Source organism: Lygodium microphyllum, chromosome 2 (genome assembly GCF_053477565.2).
Source record: "Lygodium microphyllum isolate KBCC chromosome 2, Lygodium_microphyllum_v1.1.10, whole genome shotgun sequence".
NCBI classification, from domain to species: domain Eukaryota; kingdom Viridiplantae; phylum Streptophyta; class Polypodiopsida; order Schizaeales; family Lygodiaceae; genus Lygodium; species Lygodium microphyllum.
Genome location: NC_141136.1, coordinates 8,032,473 through 8,049,563, shown reverse-complemented (window position 1 = coordinate 8,049,563; position 17,091 = coordinate 8,032,473). Strand labels below are relative to the sequence as shown.

At 41.1% G+C, this 17,091-nt stretch overlaps 1 protein-coding gene across 4 annotated transcripts in view; it reads left to right on the top strand.

The window, feature by feature from the left end:
* RECA1 (recA DNA recombination family protein) overlaps positions 1–1,908 on the top strand; it is a 67,140-nt gene extending 65,232 nt beyond the window's left edge. For 3 of the 4 annotated variants that reach the window (XM_087690881.1, XM_087690900.1, XM_087690908.1), the window contains exons 12-13: positions 353–425; positions 506–809. In XM_087690881.1, the coding sequence (XP_087547007.1) occupies positions 353–425; positions 506–610 (178 nt within the window). In that variant the 3' untranslated portion in view covers positions 611–809. Of the gene's footprint in view, positions 1–352; positions 426–505; positions 810–1,433 lie in introns of those variants that run through there. The other variant, XM_087690891.1, reaches the window with a different exon arrangement.
* The last annotated feature ends 15,183 nt before the right edge of the window (positions 1,909–17,091 follow it).

The window sequence follows — 17,091 nt, the reverse complement described above, 5'->3', positions numbered from 1 at the left end:
AGGCAAAATCTTTAGAAAGTTCATAGTTTATGTTTTTGGGAGGCTCATCTAAGTTCTTGTAGAGTGTGTGTGACTGGTGGTGACATTCTGTACTAAATGATGTAGGATTTGGAATAAACTATTCTTTTATTATTTTATGACAGGGTTCACCCTTAGTAAGTCTAATTAATAATAATATACACATAGATCTTGTATCAGTGTGTCCTCCAAGGAAAGCATACTCACACTTGCAATTCTGATACATGTGGGAATGAATATCTCCACTTCATGAATCTTATCATGGTACAGGAAATAATTTCTTCTGGAGATTCAATATAGTTTCAGTTGATGTATCACTCTGCCCTCATTTCAGGCTTGGTCAAGGGCGAGATAAAGCTGTGCAGTTTTTAAGCGAGAATCCATCCATCTGTGATGCAATTGAGAAGGTGCGACTTGTTGCTTCCTCACTTCTGCAATAAAATCTAGAAGCAGGTCCAATTCCCTCAAATTATTGTTTGTATAGCAGGCTGTGCGCGAGAAAATGCCAGAGGATGTAAGCATGCCACATGGTGATGACAATGGCTCGGTTTTCCTGTCAGAGCATTTGTCAGATGATGATGAAGTACCCTAGTCCTTGCTTTCCATGCCAGTGTGACATGCATTCATCAATTGTAATCATCTAAACCAATCCAGCTTCCACTTCTGCTGCATCCATAAGGTTTCTTGCAGACTGTGCTGCCAAATGTTATTTGAAGTGGAACAAGAAGCTGAAACTATTATCATGATTCTTACTACACTTTCTCTGGGAAAAGGTGGAGTTGGTTTTTCCATTCTTGTGTGAAGAAATTATTTTGGGAAAAGAGTGGTCTGTGGGGGGATTGTTAAATATTGGCCTGCTGGGGTTCACCAGCTGGATGTTTTCACTAAACCATAAAAAGGGCCCCCTCCCCTTGGGCAAAAATATGATTCATGAGGTAGGGGAGCATTCAGGACCCAAATCGCCCGGTTCACACTGGAAGCCTAACTCCATCCCATCTTGCCTGTGCATGTGTATCTAGAATCAGTAGAATTCTTAACTTTTATATTCTTGTCTTTAAATGTCTGTGCCCCTTGATGCACAACTGGCATGTGGCCTCCCTAAGGGCTAAAGCCCTTAGCAGGCTGATATATAACATTAGCTGGTTTGTTGGACCCTGTGGTACATTTTCCTAGAATCAATCCCTCCATACTTATTTGACAACAAAATTTTGGAATATGAGTGCCCCGGTGTATGATCAGACTGGGTCTATGACAATCAAAGGATTGCTTGTAGGTCCTCCCAGTATCCAACTGACTCATTATCACCACTTGATCTGAGGTCCATGCATAACATTATGAATGAGGAGTTGAAAATACCATGCAGAATGTTCTTTGTGTGGCATGAAAGCACCTAACATTTGATGTTTCTTTCTTAGGTTGATGCCTGCTTATAATATTGGGCAAGGACCTAATTCGGGGGACTGATCCACCTTCCCAGCTCCCAAGTCAACATCCTTCGAACTTTGCTTTTGGCGCTTGGAACTTGTTCCTTCATATTCACTGCTTGGTGCTTTGAGACTGTGATTGCTTCACTTATACTATCAGAGGGCTAGTCCCATTGCACTTGAGAAGAGATATGGGAGTGGTGAATTGCCATGGGTGATTGTTAATACAGGTTTGACTCTTAACATAGGGTGCAATTGGTGTGGTATAGGCTCCCAAGTTGGCATCCCAAGGGTGCAAGTCCTTATTATGTCCATCTCCTATGGAACTTAAGAGTGGGCCAAGGAACTTGATGCCTGCTTATAGTCTATATCTGTTGGGAACTTAATTTGGTGGCTGACCAAACCTTACCAGCCCTCTAATTAACATCCTTGGAAGTGTGTTTGGCACTTGGAACTTGTTCCTTCATAGTCACTGCTTGGTGCTTTGAGGCCTTAATAATTCCTTCACTTACTATTAGAGGGCTAGTCCTATAGTATTAGTAAAAGATATGGGAGTGCCTCTCCACGGATGGTCTTTAATGCAAGTTTTTATTGTACACAAGGGGCAATGGGTGGGGTAAAGACTCCCAAGTTGACTGTGAAAGGGTGCACATTTTTGTTTTGTTGGTGTCCTTTGGAACTTGAGAGGGCTAAGGAACAACTACAAAAAAGAGTGAGTGAAAAACAAGGAGTGCAATGCCTAGGGGGTATTAGTATAGCACAAGGCAAGCTCGAGCTTCCTAGGTATGTCTTGTCTTTGATATGCTTTAGGAAAAAGTAAGGGAGGGGCTAGGGGTTTAGTAAAGGAATTGTGCAACTTGTGTGGGGATACAATCCAGTAGAGGACCTCCAAGTGTGGCTTGTTGCGAGGTGACTCATAACTTTTTTTTTTTTTTTTTGGGGGGGGGGGGGTCTAGTATGGCGGGCTATTATACTACTTGAAAAAATAGTTGTCAAGGTGGATGCGCTTCTTGTAGTTGGTATTGGGGAAAAAGTGTGATATTTTGCAAAAGAAACACCATGCATTGGAGTGTACAAACACGAATAGAACACAATGAGCATGGATAAATACAAATGAAGAAAACCTCAATATAATGAATGGATGGTGAGAATATGATACAGATGGAACTCAAGGAGTGGAGATGTCTTGTAGTCACTTCTCTCACGAGAGTAGACTAAGGAAGAGTGCCAAAGAGTGGCGTCCTAGAATGGATTTGGAGTGTAGCAACACCACCAGTTGGAGTTGAGTGTTGATGCCACACAACAATAGTTGTTCATTTGGTGGAGTTTTTGTGGACAAATTTGATGTAGAGGGCTAAGAATAGTATGGCAATAGATTGGATGTTGAAATGTGGCAATCTTTGGGTTGGAACAACAAAGCATAGTAGTGTAGATCCTTGCAACAACCTTGACTGTTCGAGTGATGTTGGTGATACTGAATCTAATGGTGATGATGCAAAATCCAACAAAACTTGAATTGTTGTTGATCATCTCAGTAAAGATAATACCTTTAGCAAAAACTCAAATTAGATTCAACTGTAGATTAAGATGAGGGTCAAAAATGATGTCTATTTGTGTAGGTTAAAGTTGATGTTAAAGATGAGGTCATGGGTGCAACAAGGTAGAAGAGCCTTTAGACTACAACAAATCGACTCTAGATTGCTTGCAATAGAACAACAAAAGAAGATGCTACGTGGAAGCTAGCAACAGTTGGAGGATGGTGTGGATGACAGTGACAATTGTGGGCATAAGGCATGAAGATTGGTATGTACATGTTGGAGCCAAAAGTTTGCGTTAGATTCTCATTTAAAATGGCTAAAATACATTTTAAGATTGTCATAACAAGTTGAAAAATTACTTGAAATATGATAATTTAGAGAAGTTTTGGTAGGTCAACATTTAATGATGAATGTTTTGAAGGCAAACGCTCTTGGGTGTAAAGTCCCTTCATCTTTGTGTATATAGTCATACAGGTGTGAACACACCCTTATTGTATCCTAACATATAAATATTTCTTTAATTCTTTGTGTACTGTCACAATTTGATATACCTATCTTTGCGTTTACTCTCTCTAACTCTCAACTTTGCTGCTCGTGCTTGTATCTTGCACTCCATTGCGCACTTCCCTCCCCTTCAAATTGATATTAGAGCTGCGGTTAAGGTGTGCACGCTTCTCGAAGCCCATGTGGGGATATCGCCAGTGCTTTGCTCGCAAGAAATTAGCAATTCATTATCTTTGCTGGTCAGGCGGGAGCACACATAGATGGCAGTGCTTCTGGCTCGTTTTTACTCAAACTGTCATTGTTACTAGACAAGTCACGCATAGCCTTTGCAAGCCAATACAAGTCAGGTCATCATTATTTTGACACACGTGTGTTGCCAGGACAAACAATTGATAGTTCTCAGCTAGGCGACAACTGATTCTGTTCAGCGCAGCAGTTTTTGTCACTTCCAGTAGGTTAGTGGCAGCAAGTGCAATCACGAACAACACGCGATAGCTTACGAGGACAAGCGCAGGCATATTGTTTAGGTGATAGGCACACGGGATAGGCGGTTGGTCAATGGTTGGTGTTTCGTCATGTAATTAGCAATTTTCGTCAATTTTTTGTTAATTTTGGCAAGCAGACCCCTTGCTCATTGACGGGGATTTGCGCATGTAAGCACAATGCTAAGATTTGTGTAGCTTTATGCCTAGAAATTTGGGGCTTTTTTTGATTTAGTGTTCATATATAATTGAGGCATGTGTGAGAAATTGCAAATATTGTGTACGTTTAAATTTGAGGATTTTGCCAAATTTAGTGAAATTTTGCTCATTTGAGTAAAATTTCTCAACATTGGATTCATAAAATTTAGGGCTTTTGTTGTATTGCTGAAATTTTGTTTAGTTGAGCCAGAGTGGATGACATTCGTGTACACTTGGACTCGGAATTTTTGGGACTTTTGCAAAAATTTGTGAAATTTTACGAAATTTGCGCGTTTTATGCTCGCGTGAACATGTGTTAATGCAATTGGGGCAGATTTGATAGTGAAATTTTGGGCCTTTTGTTGAAATCTGTAGATTTTGGCAAAGTTGATGCGTGAAATGCACCTTCGGAATATTGTTGAAGCAATCTTGTTGCCATAAGCAGAGTGATTTGAGCATTTTTATCTTTCACTTGTGCGATTTTGAAAAAAATACGGAGATTTCTTGGTGTTTTGTGTATCAGAAGTTGATATGAGCACATATGTATGCATCACATATGTTAGGCAGCTCCCATTGAGTTGATGTATTGTTGATTATTCATGTTGCAACAGTCTTAGTGATTATTTGCAGATCTAGGATTGTTGTAGATGTATTTTTGGTGATATTGTTGAAGTGGGGGTTACCTGGCAGTAATGTATGCATTTAATGTATGTTGAAATTGTAGTCATACTGCTGAAAGTCATTCGTTCTATTGCTGTAAATGTACTTGGATTTAATCTTGCTATTATTCACTAAAAATTTAGACTGCAATCAGTTGAATATTCAACTCATTTTTGTTGTCATAAATTGCAACATTGAATTCCTAGTGTGTTGTTGAAAAATGCTTACAAATGCTTCTAGGAGTAGTGACACTAAATGCCTCTTTGAAATCAAGAGATTTGATGGCACTGGTTTTGACTTGTGGAACGATAGGATGCAAGGCATTTTGTTTCTCAAGGAATGTGAAGATGCTCTCTTGGAGACTAAGCTTGCAGTTATGGCAGATGTGGATTGGGCTAGACTTTACAAGAAGGCCATTGTATACGTTAAGATGACAGTGTCTGATGATGTACTTACAAACATCGAGCGTCTTGATACATGTTATGCTATATGGAAAAAGCTTAAGGATACTTTTGAAAGTACAACTGTGAATTAGGTGTATCTTATGCGTAAACTTGTGAACATGGAGTTGGATGAGTCTAAGTCAATATTTGAGCATTTGAGTGCCTTCACAAGGGTTTTGAGACAGTTGCAGGACTCTAGTTTGGCGGCTTTCGATGATAAATTGAAAGCTATTTTCTTATTGATGACTTAGCCTGACAGTTGAGAATCTTTGGTTGTGTCACTTAGGAATAACCTTGCTTTGACTTTTGATGGTGTTAGAGGTTCAATTCTTAATGAAGAAATAAGAAGAAAGTCTAGTGGTGAAAGTAGTGGCTCAACTTACCATGTAAGAGGCATGTCTGAAAAGAGGGGTAATGCAGTCAGGAAAGGCAAAAATAGAAGCAAAAGCAATGGCAAACAATAGGATATCACATGCTATCAGTGTGAGTGTAAAGGGATAAAAAGCCTGATTTTCTGTACTTCAAGGAGTAAGTAAGAAAGAAAGAATATTGTAAGAAAAAGAAGGATGATATGAAAGATGATGATAGGTCTTTCTTAAAAAAAGTTGTAAAGGCAAATGTTGTGTCTAGTGTGGTTATTGAAGAGCTTCTTGACACTGAAGATGTAATTGTTGTAGCCTCATGCATTGATGTAAATGTTATGGCAGTAGCAGGTGATATGCACATCACCAAAAAGGATGCAATCGATGCTTTACTTTCAATTCATGATGGGCTGTCACAATCATGGATAGTGGATAAGAACGATGCCTCTTTTCATGTTATCCCCCTCTTTGGAGTCATTTTTTGAATACACTGTAGGTTGCCTAGGCAAGGTTTACTTGGGTAATAACTATGCATGTGAGATAGAGGGTGTTGGCACCATTCACTTGGCCCTTGAAAATAGCTTAAGTGCTGATTTTACAGGATGTTAGATTTGTACCTAGCATAAAGAAAAGTCTACTATCAGTTGGGCAGCTTGATGCTAGAGGGTATTTTACTACCTTTGGTGGTGGATCTTGGAAGGTCCATAAGGGCTTTATGCTGATTGTTAAAGGCATCAAAAGGGGGACTTTATATGACTTGAATTGTAAAGCATTACATGGCAAGTTCTTGGCTGTGGGTGAAGTCCATTCATAGATGGAGCTTTGGCACAAAAGACTTGGTCATATGAGCTAGAAAGGCCTTTATGTTTTCTCCTCTTTAGGGAGATTCGATGTAAAAGACTCTGGTCTCGAATTTTATAATGATTGCTTGTATGGAAAACATGTGAAGTATCCTTATTATTTTGGTGTCGTTAATAAGTCTAATGCTCTTGACTTAGTACACTCTGATGTGTGCACTATGCCTGTTAATTCGTATGGGGGTGCACACTACTTTCTTACTTTCATTGATGATTTCAGTAGAAAGTCATGGGTGTATGTACTTAAGAGCAAAAAGGAAGTGTTGGATGCTTTTCAAAAGTTTCATGCTTTTGTTACCACACAGAAAGGGCTTAAGTTGAAAGCCATAAGAACAAATAATGGGGGTGAGTATGTCTCAAGTGAATTTAACAAGTTTTGTGAGATGCATGGCAATAAGGAGTTGACAGCCCCTTATAATCCTGCATCAAATGGTGTGGCTGAAAGATATAATTGCACACTTTATGAGAGAGTCAGATGCATGCTCTCCATAGCTAATCTCATGCAGCAATTTGGAGAGAGGCTCTTAAAACTGTAGTTCATGTATGCAATTGCTCTTCCAATTGTGCATTGGAAAATGACATTCATGAAGAGGTTTGGTCTGGAAAACCTGCGTCATATGACCATTTGTGTATCTTTGGTTGTGATGTCTTTGTGCATGTACTTGTAGAACAAAGGACCAAACTAGACATTAAATCCATCAAGGGCATCTTCATGGGATATGGAGAATGAGGGAGAGATGGGCTATAGAGTTTGGCTTCCTCAAGGTAGGAAGATAATATGCAGTCGAGACGTAGTATTTAATGAAACATAGTTGCTGAAAAATGCTACACATGGTGATCTTGATAAAAAGAAGGTCAAATTTCAGCATGAACAACCAACCATTCAACAGCCATTATCTAAAAGTTCTGTTCCTTTTGATGGTGAAAATGAGCAACAACCTATTGTGCTACAGCTAGAAGATCATGGATAGCACGTAGATGCACATGATGAAATAGGACAGCAAGTAGAACATGTTGAAAACAGATTACAATAGCAAGAAAATGATGAAAATCCACTTGGTGATGGTGTGCGTATTCCTCAGGATGTAGGCCCATTGCATGATAATACAAATCATTGGGTAAGAAGGTCTACACATGTCATAAGGCAGCCACAAAGGTTTCAGCCATCTTTGGATTGCATTTTGTTGATTGATGAGGGTGAGCCTCTGACATTTAAAGAGGCACAATCATGTGAAAACAAAAGAAAGTGGGAGCTTGCTATGCATGAAGAGATGAAGTCTCTATATGTAAATAACACATGGGAGCTTGTACCTTTGGCCAAGGATAGAAAAGCTATTCCTAATAAATGGGTTTACAAAGTGAAATGTATTGATGGGAAGTCCAAGTATAAGGCACGACTAGTTGCTAAGGGCTATACATAGAAGGAAGGCATAGACTTTCACGAGGTCTTTTCACCAGTGGTGAAGATGACTGCGCTCCGTGTTTTGTTTGTTCTCACTGTATCCTTGGATTTAGAGTTGGATCAGATGGATGTGAAGACTACTTTTCTTCATGGTGACTAGGATGAAGTGCTGTACATGAAGCAACCAGAAGGATTTGCTATTTTAGAAAAAGAGCATTTGGTTTGTAAGCTGAAACATAGCTTATATGGGTTGAAACAAGCCCCTAGACAATGGTACAAAAAATTTGATATCTTTATGCTGATGACGGAAGCCTTATTGTGTTGGTTTTACATGTGGATGACATGCTGACTAGAGGATAGCATAAGGGTACTTTGAATGCTCTTTGAAGAGAGTTGAGTTCAGTCTTCTCCATGAAATATTTGGGGGTAGCTGAACAAATTTGGGCATGCTCATTAAAAAAGACAAAGGACAGCGTTTGTTGTTTCTCTTACACAACAAGTATATCAACAAAGCACTTGCCAGGTTAAATATGACTGATGCTAGCCACATACAAAGCTTAGCAAAGATGATTGCCCTAAGGATGATGCAACTGCTAGTGCCATGAAGGGTATACCTTATGCATCAACTTATGGATCTTTGATGTATGCCATGGTTGCAACTCGCCCTGACATTGCTCATGTAGTGGGAGTTGTTAGTAGATTCATGTCTAACCCAGGCAAGCCACACTAGGAAGCAGTGAAATGTATCTTCAGATACTTGAAAGGTACACAAGAAAAGCGTATATGCTATGGAAAGGGTACACTAGTTGCAGGGATTTTGTGATTTGGACATGGCAGGAGATCTTGACACTACGAAATCTACGAGTGGGTATGTTTTTACTTTGGCTGGTGGGGCTATCTCTTGGTGTTCAAGATTGCAGAAAATTGTGGCATTGAGTACTACATAAGTTGAATATATTTCAACCATAGAAGCCTCTAAGGCAGCTATTTGGCTTGGCTGTTTGGTTAAGGATTTTGGTCTTTCTTCATGTACTCCAATGCTTGGTTGTGATAGCTAGAGTGTAGTATGTCTGGCTAAGAATGCCATGTTCCATGCACGTACCAAAAACATAGATGTTTGGTACCATTTCATTCGAGAGGTCTTGGATGTTGGTCTTGTCACACTGACTAAGCTCAAAACCCAAGATAACCTTGTAGATGTTCTCACTGTCTTGCAAATGCTCAGCATGACCATTGCATTCGTTTAGTGAGAGTTGGTTAGCTTAAAGTGTAAAGTGTCCCCCTGTCCACTTGTAGGACATGTCTTAGCAGCCCATCGGGAAGAGAGTCCAGAAAGCGCCGCCTGGCACTCACAAGGAATGTCATGGGGTTTGCGATCAAGGTCTTCCTGAGTCTGCCACGAAGTGGAAGCATCTAGCCGTTCCCACTTAGGACCGACTTGAATCAGGGCTTCCTAATAGTCAAGTTTCTATGAAGTAGCTAGCGTCGAGCCGCAAACCACTTTGTGCTGAACAGCAGGGTCGTAGTGGATTTATACTGCACTTGGTTCAAGGAGAATGGGAAACGAGAGGGATGCGAAGCTCGACCTCTCTGCCCGTAAGGCTTAGTCCCATTCCGTTCCCCTAAAACAACATAAATCGGGACTCTACCTCTATTGATTCTAGGTCATCGCTACTTCTCTATTAATTCCTTTGAGAAAAGTTCTCAGTCAATTGGGACCACCCTTCCATAGGATTGACCCAGAGTCACGTCCACCGCACTTTCCAAGGATTGCTTAGTTATCTAATTATCTACCACATTTAGTTTGACAAGCAAAAACAGCTTCCTTAATTAACCAATTAGTCACTAGTGCCTTCACGTAACTTAGGCACTGACACAGAAAAACAATGTCAAGCAAGTTTCTTTATCAACATTTGATCTTTATTTATCATAGTCTTTGGAATACATCAAATATCATGTCCGAAGGCTATCCCAGCAATCCTCAGGGGATCACTATTTCAAGTTTCGCTTGTTGAATAGTATATGGGCCTCGAGATCCTACCTCGAGTCACGTCGGCCTCTTGTGCAGGATCCGAAGGCAAGAAATTATGTCTAGAGCCTCCCTAGCACCCAAGCGTCCTCCTGCTCCAAGTAGCACCCATGGAGAGACCTCTCGCGGTGGGTTTGGTCCATGTACCCGGCGCGGCTAACAACCCCCTTGGATAGGGTCAGACAGACAGTCGGAGGTAACTGGAACTGCCTCTCCCTCCAGGATTTTTAACCTGAAGCATTAGTTGTTTTTCCTAAAATTAGTTCCTTGAGTAAAGAAGTACAAACAGTGCACCTAAGTATACAATCACGAACATTCCAGTGGTCGTTTGTACGGCCAACTGCTAAGGTGTGATTCCTTTTTCCCGAATACTTTCAGCATTCGATCCTGGATCATTCGCGACTTGGCAAGATCCCAAAGGTCTAGCAAGCTGGGTTGCTTGTTTATCCTTTTTCCTTGGGTTAGGGTTTATACCATGTTGACCCCAAATTGTCACTACCTTAGGTTTCCTTATATATAGTTGAATAGCTCCTGGACAACCCCGTCGTCCTAACTTGGTTGGTCAAATTGCTTCTTGGCAATTCACCACTGCCCTAAACTTGACAAAACAGTTCCCAAAAGGAAGTGTTGTAGTAGGGCAACTACTCAATTCTCAGAGAAACTAATTTGTAATTAGGACTCGCCAACCTTGGTCTAAGGTATAGGAGTACTAACTTGTGATTTAGACGCAAGAGCATATGGCCTTGCAGGCTTGTTGCACGAGATAGGTCTCAGTATCTAACTTGTGGGATTATATCTCCCATCATGTGGTATGTCTTGATCATGATATAGCGTTTGGGAGTCCTATTGACCCCAATCCAAAACCCTAATCCTACTAGGCTGATAAATGTTTTGGCCCTAGAATCCCTAAATTCGCGAAGTCTAGCATTTGGTCATCTGATCCTTAGGGCGAGAACCCTAGATCATTCTTACACGGGTGTTTAGATAATCCTAACATTTCGTGAATGTGGGTAGGACCTTTAAGATCGGAAATATTAAATCGGCATCCTAAGTGCGATACTAAGCAGAATTTTAACATAACATAACCTAACCTAGCACATTGAGGCGTTCGTCGTACGCTAACTATTCACGCCCTTATGAATCTCATGTGAGCTACACAATTACATGCGATTTACTTAAGTAATCAAACTATCTTACGAATAAAGATGATCCCTCCCTTAGAGATGCAAATATTTCCCTCCAAAATTTGCAAGAACTTTCCTTAAAAGATAGAAGTAACTGCAAGATGCATGAGATGTATCATTTCATGCGAATATGCAATTTCAAGACCATAGATCTTTTGCCTTTATTCAACTATAGGTTCTATAATGATCTTTCTTTTCCTCGCCCTATACGGTATTGGTTGACATTCAGAATTATTTCTTATAAATCCTATGTTTTATGCATTAAATTCAAAGCTTTTGTATTTTAGTGAAGGTGTATCCTTTCCCAATTGCGAATTTTGATAATAGAACTCTATGCATGGACGTAACATTCTTTCATGACTAGATGCCAATGAATACATCATAGATTTAATCCATTCTTTATCACTTATCTCAATCTAAAATGTAGCTATCATCACGTGTGAATTGCATACTATATGTTTTTTGTCAAAGTTCATAAATCTTTTCCTTTCATTGCAACTATTTAGACATCATTTAATGACCGTCTATGATTATCTTATACACGAGTCACAACCAGGAAATTATTACACAAGTGCATTATGTGTTATATGCCCTATCCTTTGCGTGATGCAACAAGGATGCCTTCGCACAATTTCAACTTGTAACTTATGCATCATACGTTAAAAAATGCGACTATCCTTGACCATGAAAGTGCAAGCAAATGTAAGTACCTCGTCATGCAACTGAACTTTGTAAATCGAACAAGTATATAAGTTTTCCAATGCATTTAAGTTTTCTATGTGAATTAAAACATGTTTTATGCATTCTTTGCATGCGGAGATATTTTTCGAAACCTGGGCATTGAATATCGGGGTGTTGTCCCACTCTCGTACTTTGGGTGGAAGCTCCCGCGTGCGGTCTTCTCGACTTTTGCTTAGGAGCCATTGAGACGAGGTAAATTTCGACTCAACGAACTCTCCCTTGGGTCCCTTATGAGTTTTGAAGTTACTATTGCACGAATCTCCTTCCCTGCACAAGAAACAAACCTTGCAAGACACGGTCTAAAAAACCCAGGAGCTGTGGGTGAACTTGGTCTAGAGAAGCTTCAATAGAAGCTGCTCAAGCTTCTGGATGGACAGAGATGACGTGTGAAGACGTGATGGGGAAGATGATTGGAGTGATGATGGTGAGGATGACGATGAGGATGATGGCGTTGGCAGCGGCAACAGCCTGGCGGCATGGCGCAAACTGGCGGTGGCAACAGTCTGACGGCGGCAACAGCTTGACGACGGGCAGCACAGACGATGCCCCTCCCAAGCTTGGGAGGGGGGCTTTATATGAGGTGAAGTTGGGGGGGGGTGGCCACACAAGTGGAAATTGCATGCTTCCCCCGCCATGCCCCTCCATAACACCTACTCACACTCTCTCTCTCCACCATGCAACGAGGGAAGGAGAGGGAGTTATATAAAAAGAAAATTTGCAATTTATTGATTATTCATTTTTCCCTTGAAGGGGAGTTCCCGCGGTGGGTTATGGTTTTGAACCACGGTTTCCTATGCACAACGCGGGGCTGGTGTTTGTTAGTACACGAGGATGGAGCACTTAGGCAAAGTTTTTTTGTTGCGGGAGATTACTTCGAATTGCTTTTGCACGGGATCTAGGGTCTTTAATATTTTGTTGTAGAAATATTACATTCTCTCCCCCTTAGAGGAAGCGAGATGTCCTCATCTCGAGAAGATCTGGGGGTATTGTTGGTTGAGAGTATGTTCATCCATCCAGGTGGCATTCTCTTCGGGATAGTCTTTCCACTGGATGAGGTATTCCCTCAAGGTCCTGGATCTCAAATGCCTCCCCCTAACATCTAGGATTCTGTCTGGTCGTAGCTCAAGGACTCCTTGACTAGGCATTACAACTTGTTGATCATCAAGCACGTGACTAGGGTTAGGCACATACTTTTTGAATAGGCTGATATGGAATACATTATGAACTTTTAGGTTTTCAGGGAGTTGCAGTCTATAAGCATTAGGCACTAGGCACTTGAGAATCTTGTAGAGTCCACAATATCTTGGACTTAGCTTTTTGCATTTATCCAAGGATAGAGAACTCTTCTTTGGACGTACGTGAATGAAGACCATATCACCTTCAACGAAGGATCTGTCTTGACGTTTCAAGTTTGTGTAAGCCTTTTTTGTCTATCCTTGGCGGCTTGGATGTCCTGTCTTATTGATCTGATTCGGTCATCCATGTCTTCCAGCATCTGCTTTGAAGCTTCAACCCTCAAGGTTGGATCCGAAAAGCTCAAAGGAGTACGACAATCGTGCCCATACAATGCTTGAAAAGGGGTCATCTGAATGCTTTGTTGGTAAGAAGCATTGTAGGAAAACTCAACTAGTGGCAAATATTGAATCCACTTTTTGGGTTCACGACAGCAGTGTGCCCTAAGCATGTCTTCTATGATTTGGTTGACTCATTCTGTTTGACTATCGGTCTGGGGATGATAAGTTGTACTGAAATAGAGTTGAGTTCCAATGGCCTCGAAGATAGCCCTCCAAAAGTGTGAGGTGAAGAGAGAGTCACGATCACTAATGATTCTTCTGGGTAACCCATGCAGTTTGAATATTTCCTTGATGAATAACCTTGTGATGTCAGAGGCTTTATAGTTTGTCTTAACAAGGATAAGATGTGCAACCTTGGTGAGCATATCTACCATGACCATAATGGAGTTGTATCCTCTTTGAACTTGGGGCAGGCCAACAACAAACTCCATACTAATGAATTCCCATTTCATTTGGGAAATGTCAAGTGGTTGCAATTTCCCTGGCATTTTGACCTGTTCAGCCTTAATGCGTTGATAAGACAAACATTCCGTGACATATTTGAGAACGTCACCTTTGAGCCTATCCTAATAATAGTTGACTGCATTAAGGGTCTTGGCATAGCCAGGATGTCCTGAGAAAGGGGAGTCATGGGCTTCCCAAAGTATCTTCTGCTTGAGTAATTGGCTTGCTAGGATACATAATCTTGTCCTATAGTAGACAAGTCCACTATTGATAGAGAATTCTTGATACTTCGTTTCTAGCTTTGGGTCTTGATCTTTGATGGGGATCTCCCTTAGCAATTTCTGATAGGTTGGGTCATGACATGCCTCTTCTCTAGCTAGCTCAAGAATTGGATTGTTTGGCATGGATACCTTTGTGGCTAGAGATCTTGCTATTGATGGATCTTGCAAAATCAGAGAATTTAGAAATGCCTTGCGACTAAGTGCATTGGCAACTACATTCTCCTTTCTAGGCCGGTATTTGATTTCAAAATCATATTCTTCTAGTACTTCAATCCATCGGCATTGCCTCATATTGACCTCATTCTGGGTGAAAATCCATTTAAGACTTTTGTGGTCTGTCACTAAGGTTAATTTGTTACCTAGTAAGTAGCGTCTCCAAAGTTTGAGAGCATGGATGACAGCCAACAGCTCCAGATCGTGGGTAGCATAGTTTCTTTCATGGCTCTTCAGTTTCCTTGAAGAGTATGCTATGGGATGACCTTCTTGTATAAGCACACATCCTAAGGCAAGTGCGCTAGAATTAGTTATCACTTCAAACTCCTTACCAAGATCAGGAAGTTTCAGGATGGGTGCTGATACCAAGCTTTGCTTTAGTTTGTCAAACCTGGTTTGTTCAGCAGGTGACCATACAATTGATACTTGCTTATTTAGTAGATCAGTTAGAGACGCTGCAATCAAAGCATATTTTTTGATAAAGACCCTGTGCCATCCTGTCAATCCAAGAAAACTACGTATTTCTTTGACAGAAGTTGGTGTTGGCCATTCCAGAATGTCTCTGACCTTGGTCGGATCTACTGAAATTCCTTTCGCTGATATAATGAATCCAGATATTCGATCTGTTGCTTGAAAAATGCACACTTCTTCTTCTTGGCATAAAGCTTGTGTGCTCTCATTGTTTCGAGGACAATGCGAAGCTAGGGTTCATGATCTTCTTCCTGCTTGGAGTAGACTAGGGTATCGTCAAAGAAGACGAGTACGAAGTCATCAAGATAGCGCCTAAATATATCCTGCATTAACCTGTTGAAGGTAGCAGGAGCATTTGTTAGTCCAAATGACATGACTAGGAATTCAAAGTGTCCATACCTTGTGCTGAATGCACTCTTCGGGATATCTTCTTTCCTGATCCTTATCTGATAATATCGAGACCTGAGATCTATCTTGGAGAAGATCTTCGTACCTTGAAGACGGTCAAGAAGTTCATCTATTCTTGGAATGGGATATTTGTTTTTAATGGTTGATTGATTCAACCCTCTATAGTCAATGCATAGCCGAAGCGTTCCATCTTTCTTCTTCTGGAACAGCACTGGAGCTCCCCACGGCAAACTGCTAGGACGGATGTAGCCTTGATCTAATTGTTGCTTGAGTTGCTCCTTTAGCTCAATCGCTTTTGGGATGGACATCCTATATGGTCTCTTTGCGACGACTGGTGCAACTCCTGGCGCCAGCTTGATTTCGTGATCGACTTTCCTTTGAGGAGGAAGTTCAATCAGCTCTTCAGGAAATACATCTGTGTATTCCTTTAACCATGAAGGTTCTTCCCTAGATTCCCGATTCTGATCTAGCTTATTTAGCTTAATTAAATAGAGAGATAGGCCCTTCCTAACTCCTTTTATTATCCGTGTTGCTTTTGCCAGCTGAATTTTTGGCTTACCAGCCTCTCCTTGAGTTGTGACTAGTTTCCCTTCAGAATTTTGAAAGGAGACTTGGCCCTTTCCAGAGTGAATGTGGACATCATTGGTTATTAGCCAATCCATTTCGCGAAAACATTCGTGGACACCTAGGTTCATTACCCTGAATCCGACTGAAGTCGACTTTCCACCCAGTAGGAATTTTACCTTAGCAGTTTCCCTGGTACAAGAGACCTCACGACCATTTGCTAATTCCACAAGTAAGGTAGGTGCATCTATTGTGGCTATTCCTAATCTTTTTACACAGATTGGTGAAATGAAGGAATGCGTACTGCCACAATCAATCAAGGTTTTGAAGCTTTTACCTTGATAATCCGATGGTGTTTGAATCACCGAGAATTGGCGATTCGGGCCTTTCTTGTGAAGAGCGGCATGAACCGTTGCCCTCTCAATGTCAGCTTCCATGGATGGATCTTCTTCATTACCCAGCTCCTTGTTGGCAACACTGGAGGTTCTCCCTCTGGCCATGACGGTGGCTCCTTGGCCATGGACAACTCCTTGGAATGACCCTTGATGTTGTCCTCTACTAAGCTTGGGGCACTGCCTTTTAAAGTGACTGGGCTCGTTGCAATGGAAGCAGTGAAGATTGCGGCCATTACCTTGTGCAAGAACGAAGTTGTTAGCAATGTTCTCCCTAGCTTTCTTCCTTTGTTCTTGGTTTTGGCCCTGCACTCTCTTGGTCTGTGACCTATACACTTCCTTGTTCTGATCCTTGTAATGTCAAGAATCGCGTGGTGGGGGGACTTGCTCAAGATGCTACGCCGAACACACACAGAATGCAGAAGGAGAAGCTCACTCAAGAGACAAGAAGAGAGATGGAGGAGAAAATGTTTTCTTGCTGGTTTCTTCTTCTTCTCACACTCTTTACAATGTACACAAAGTATAGATAAGATACAACATAAAGGAAAGTGGCCTACTAAGTCAAACAATGCATAACCGACTACACTAGTCGATTGGCGCTATAACTATGCCAGCTGTAAATAGATGTAACAACCTGAATATAATAAGTAATGAGTCAGTGGCCATGTGTGAGTTATAATAACCACCGACTTGCTAAGTGTAGATGTGTGGACCCATCTAACTAGGCGGTCCATCATCAATGTCCGCATGTGTTGAGCTTGTCATCTCAACACTCCCCCTCAAGCTCAACTGCATCTCTGCAACTCCAAGTAAGCTTCGAAACTTTTGAAGCTTCTCTGTACCCAATGCCTTCGTGAAGATATCAGCTATCTAATCCTGTGTGATGACATACACCAAGTCAA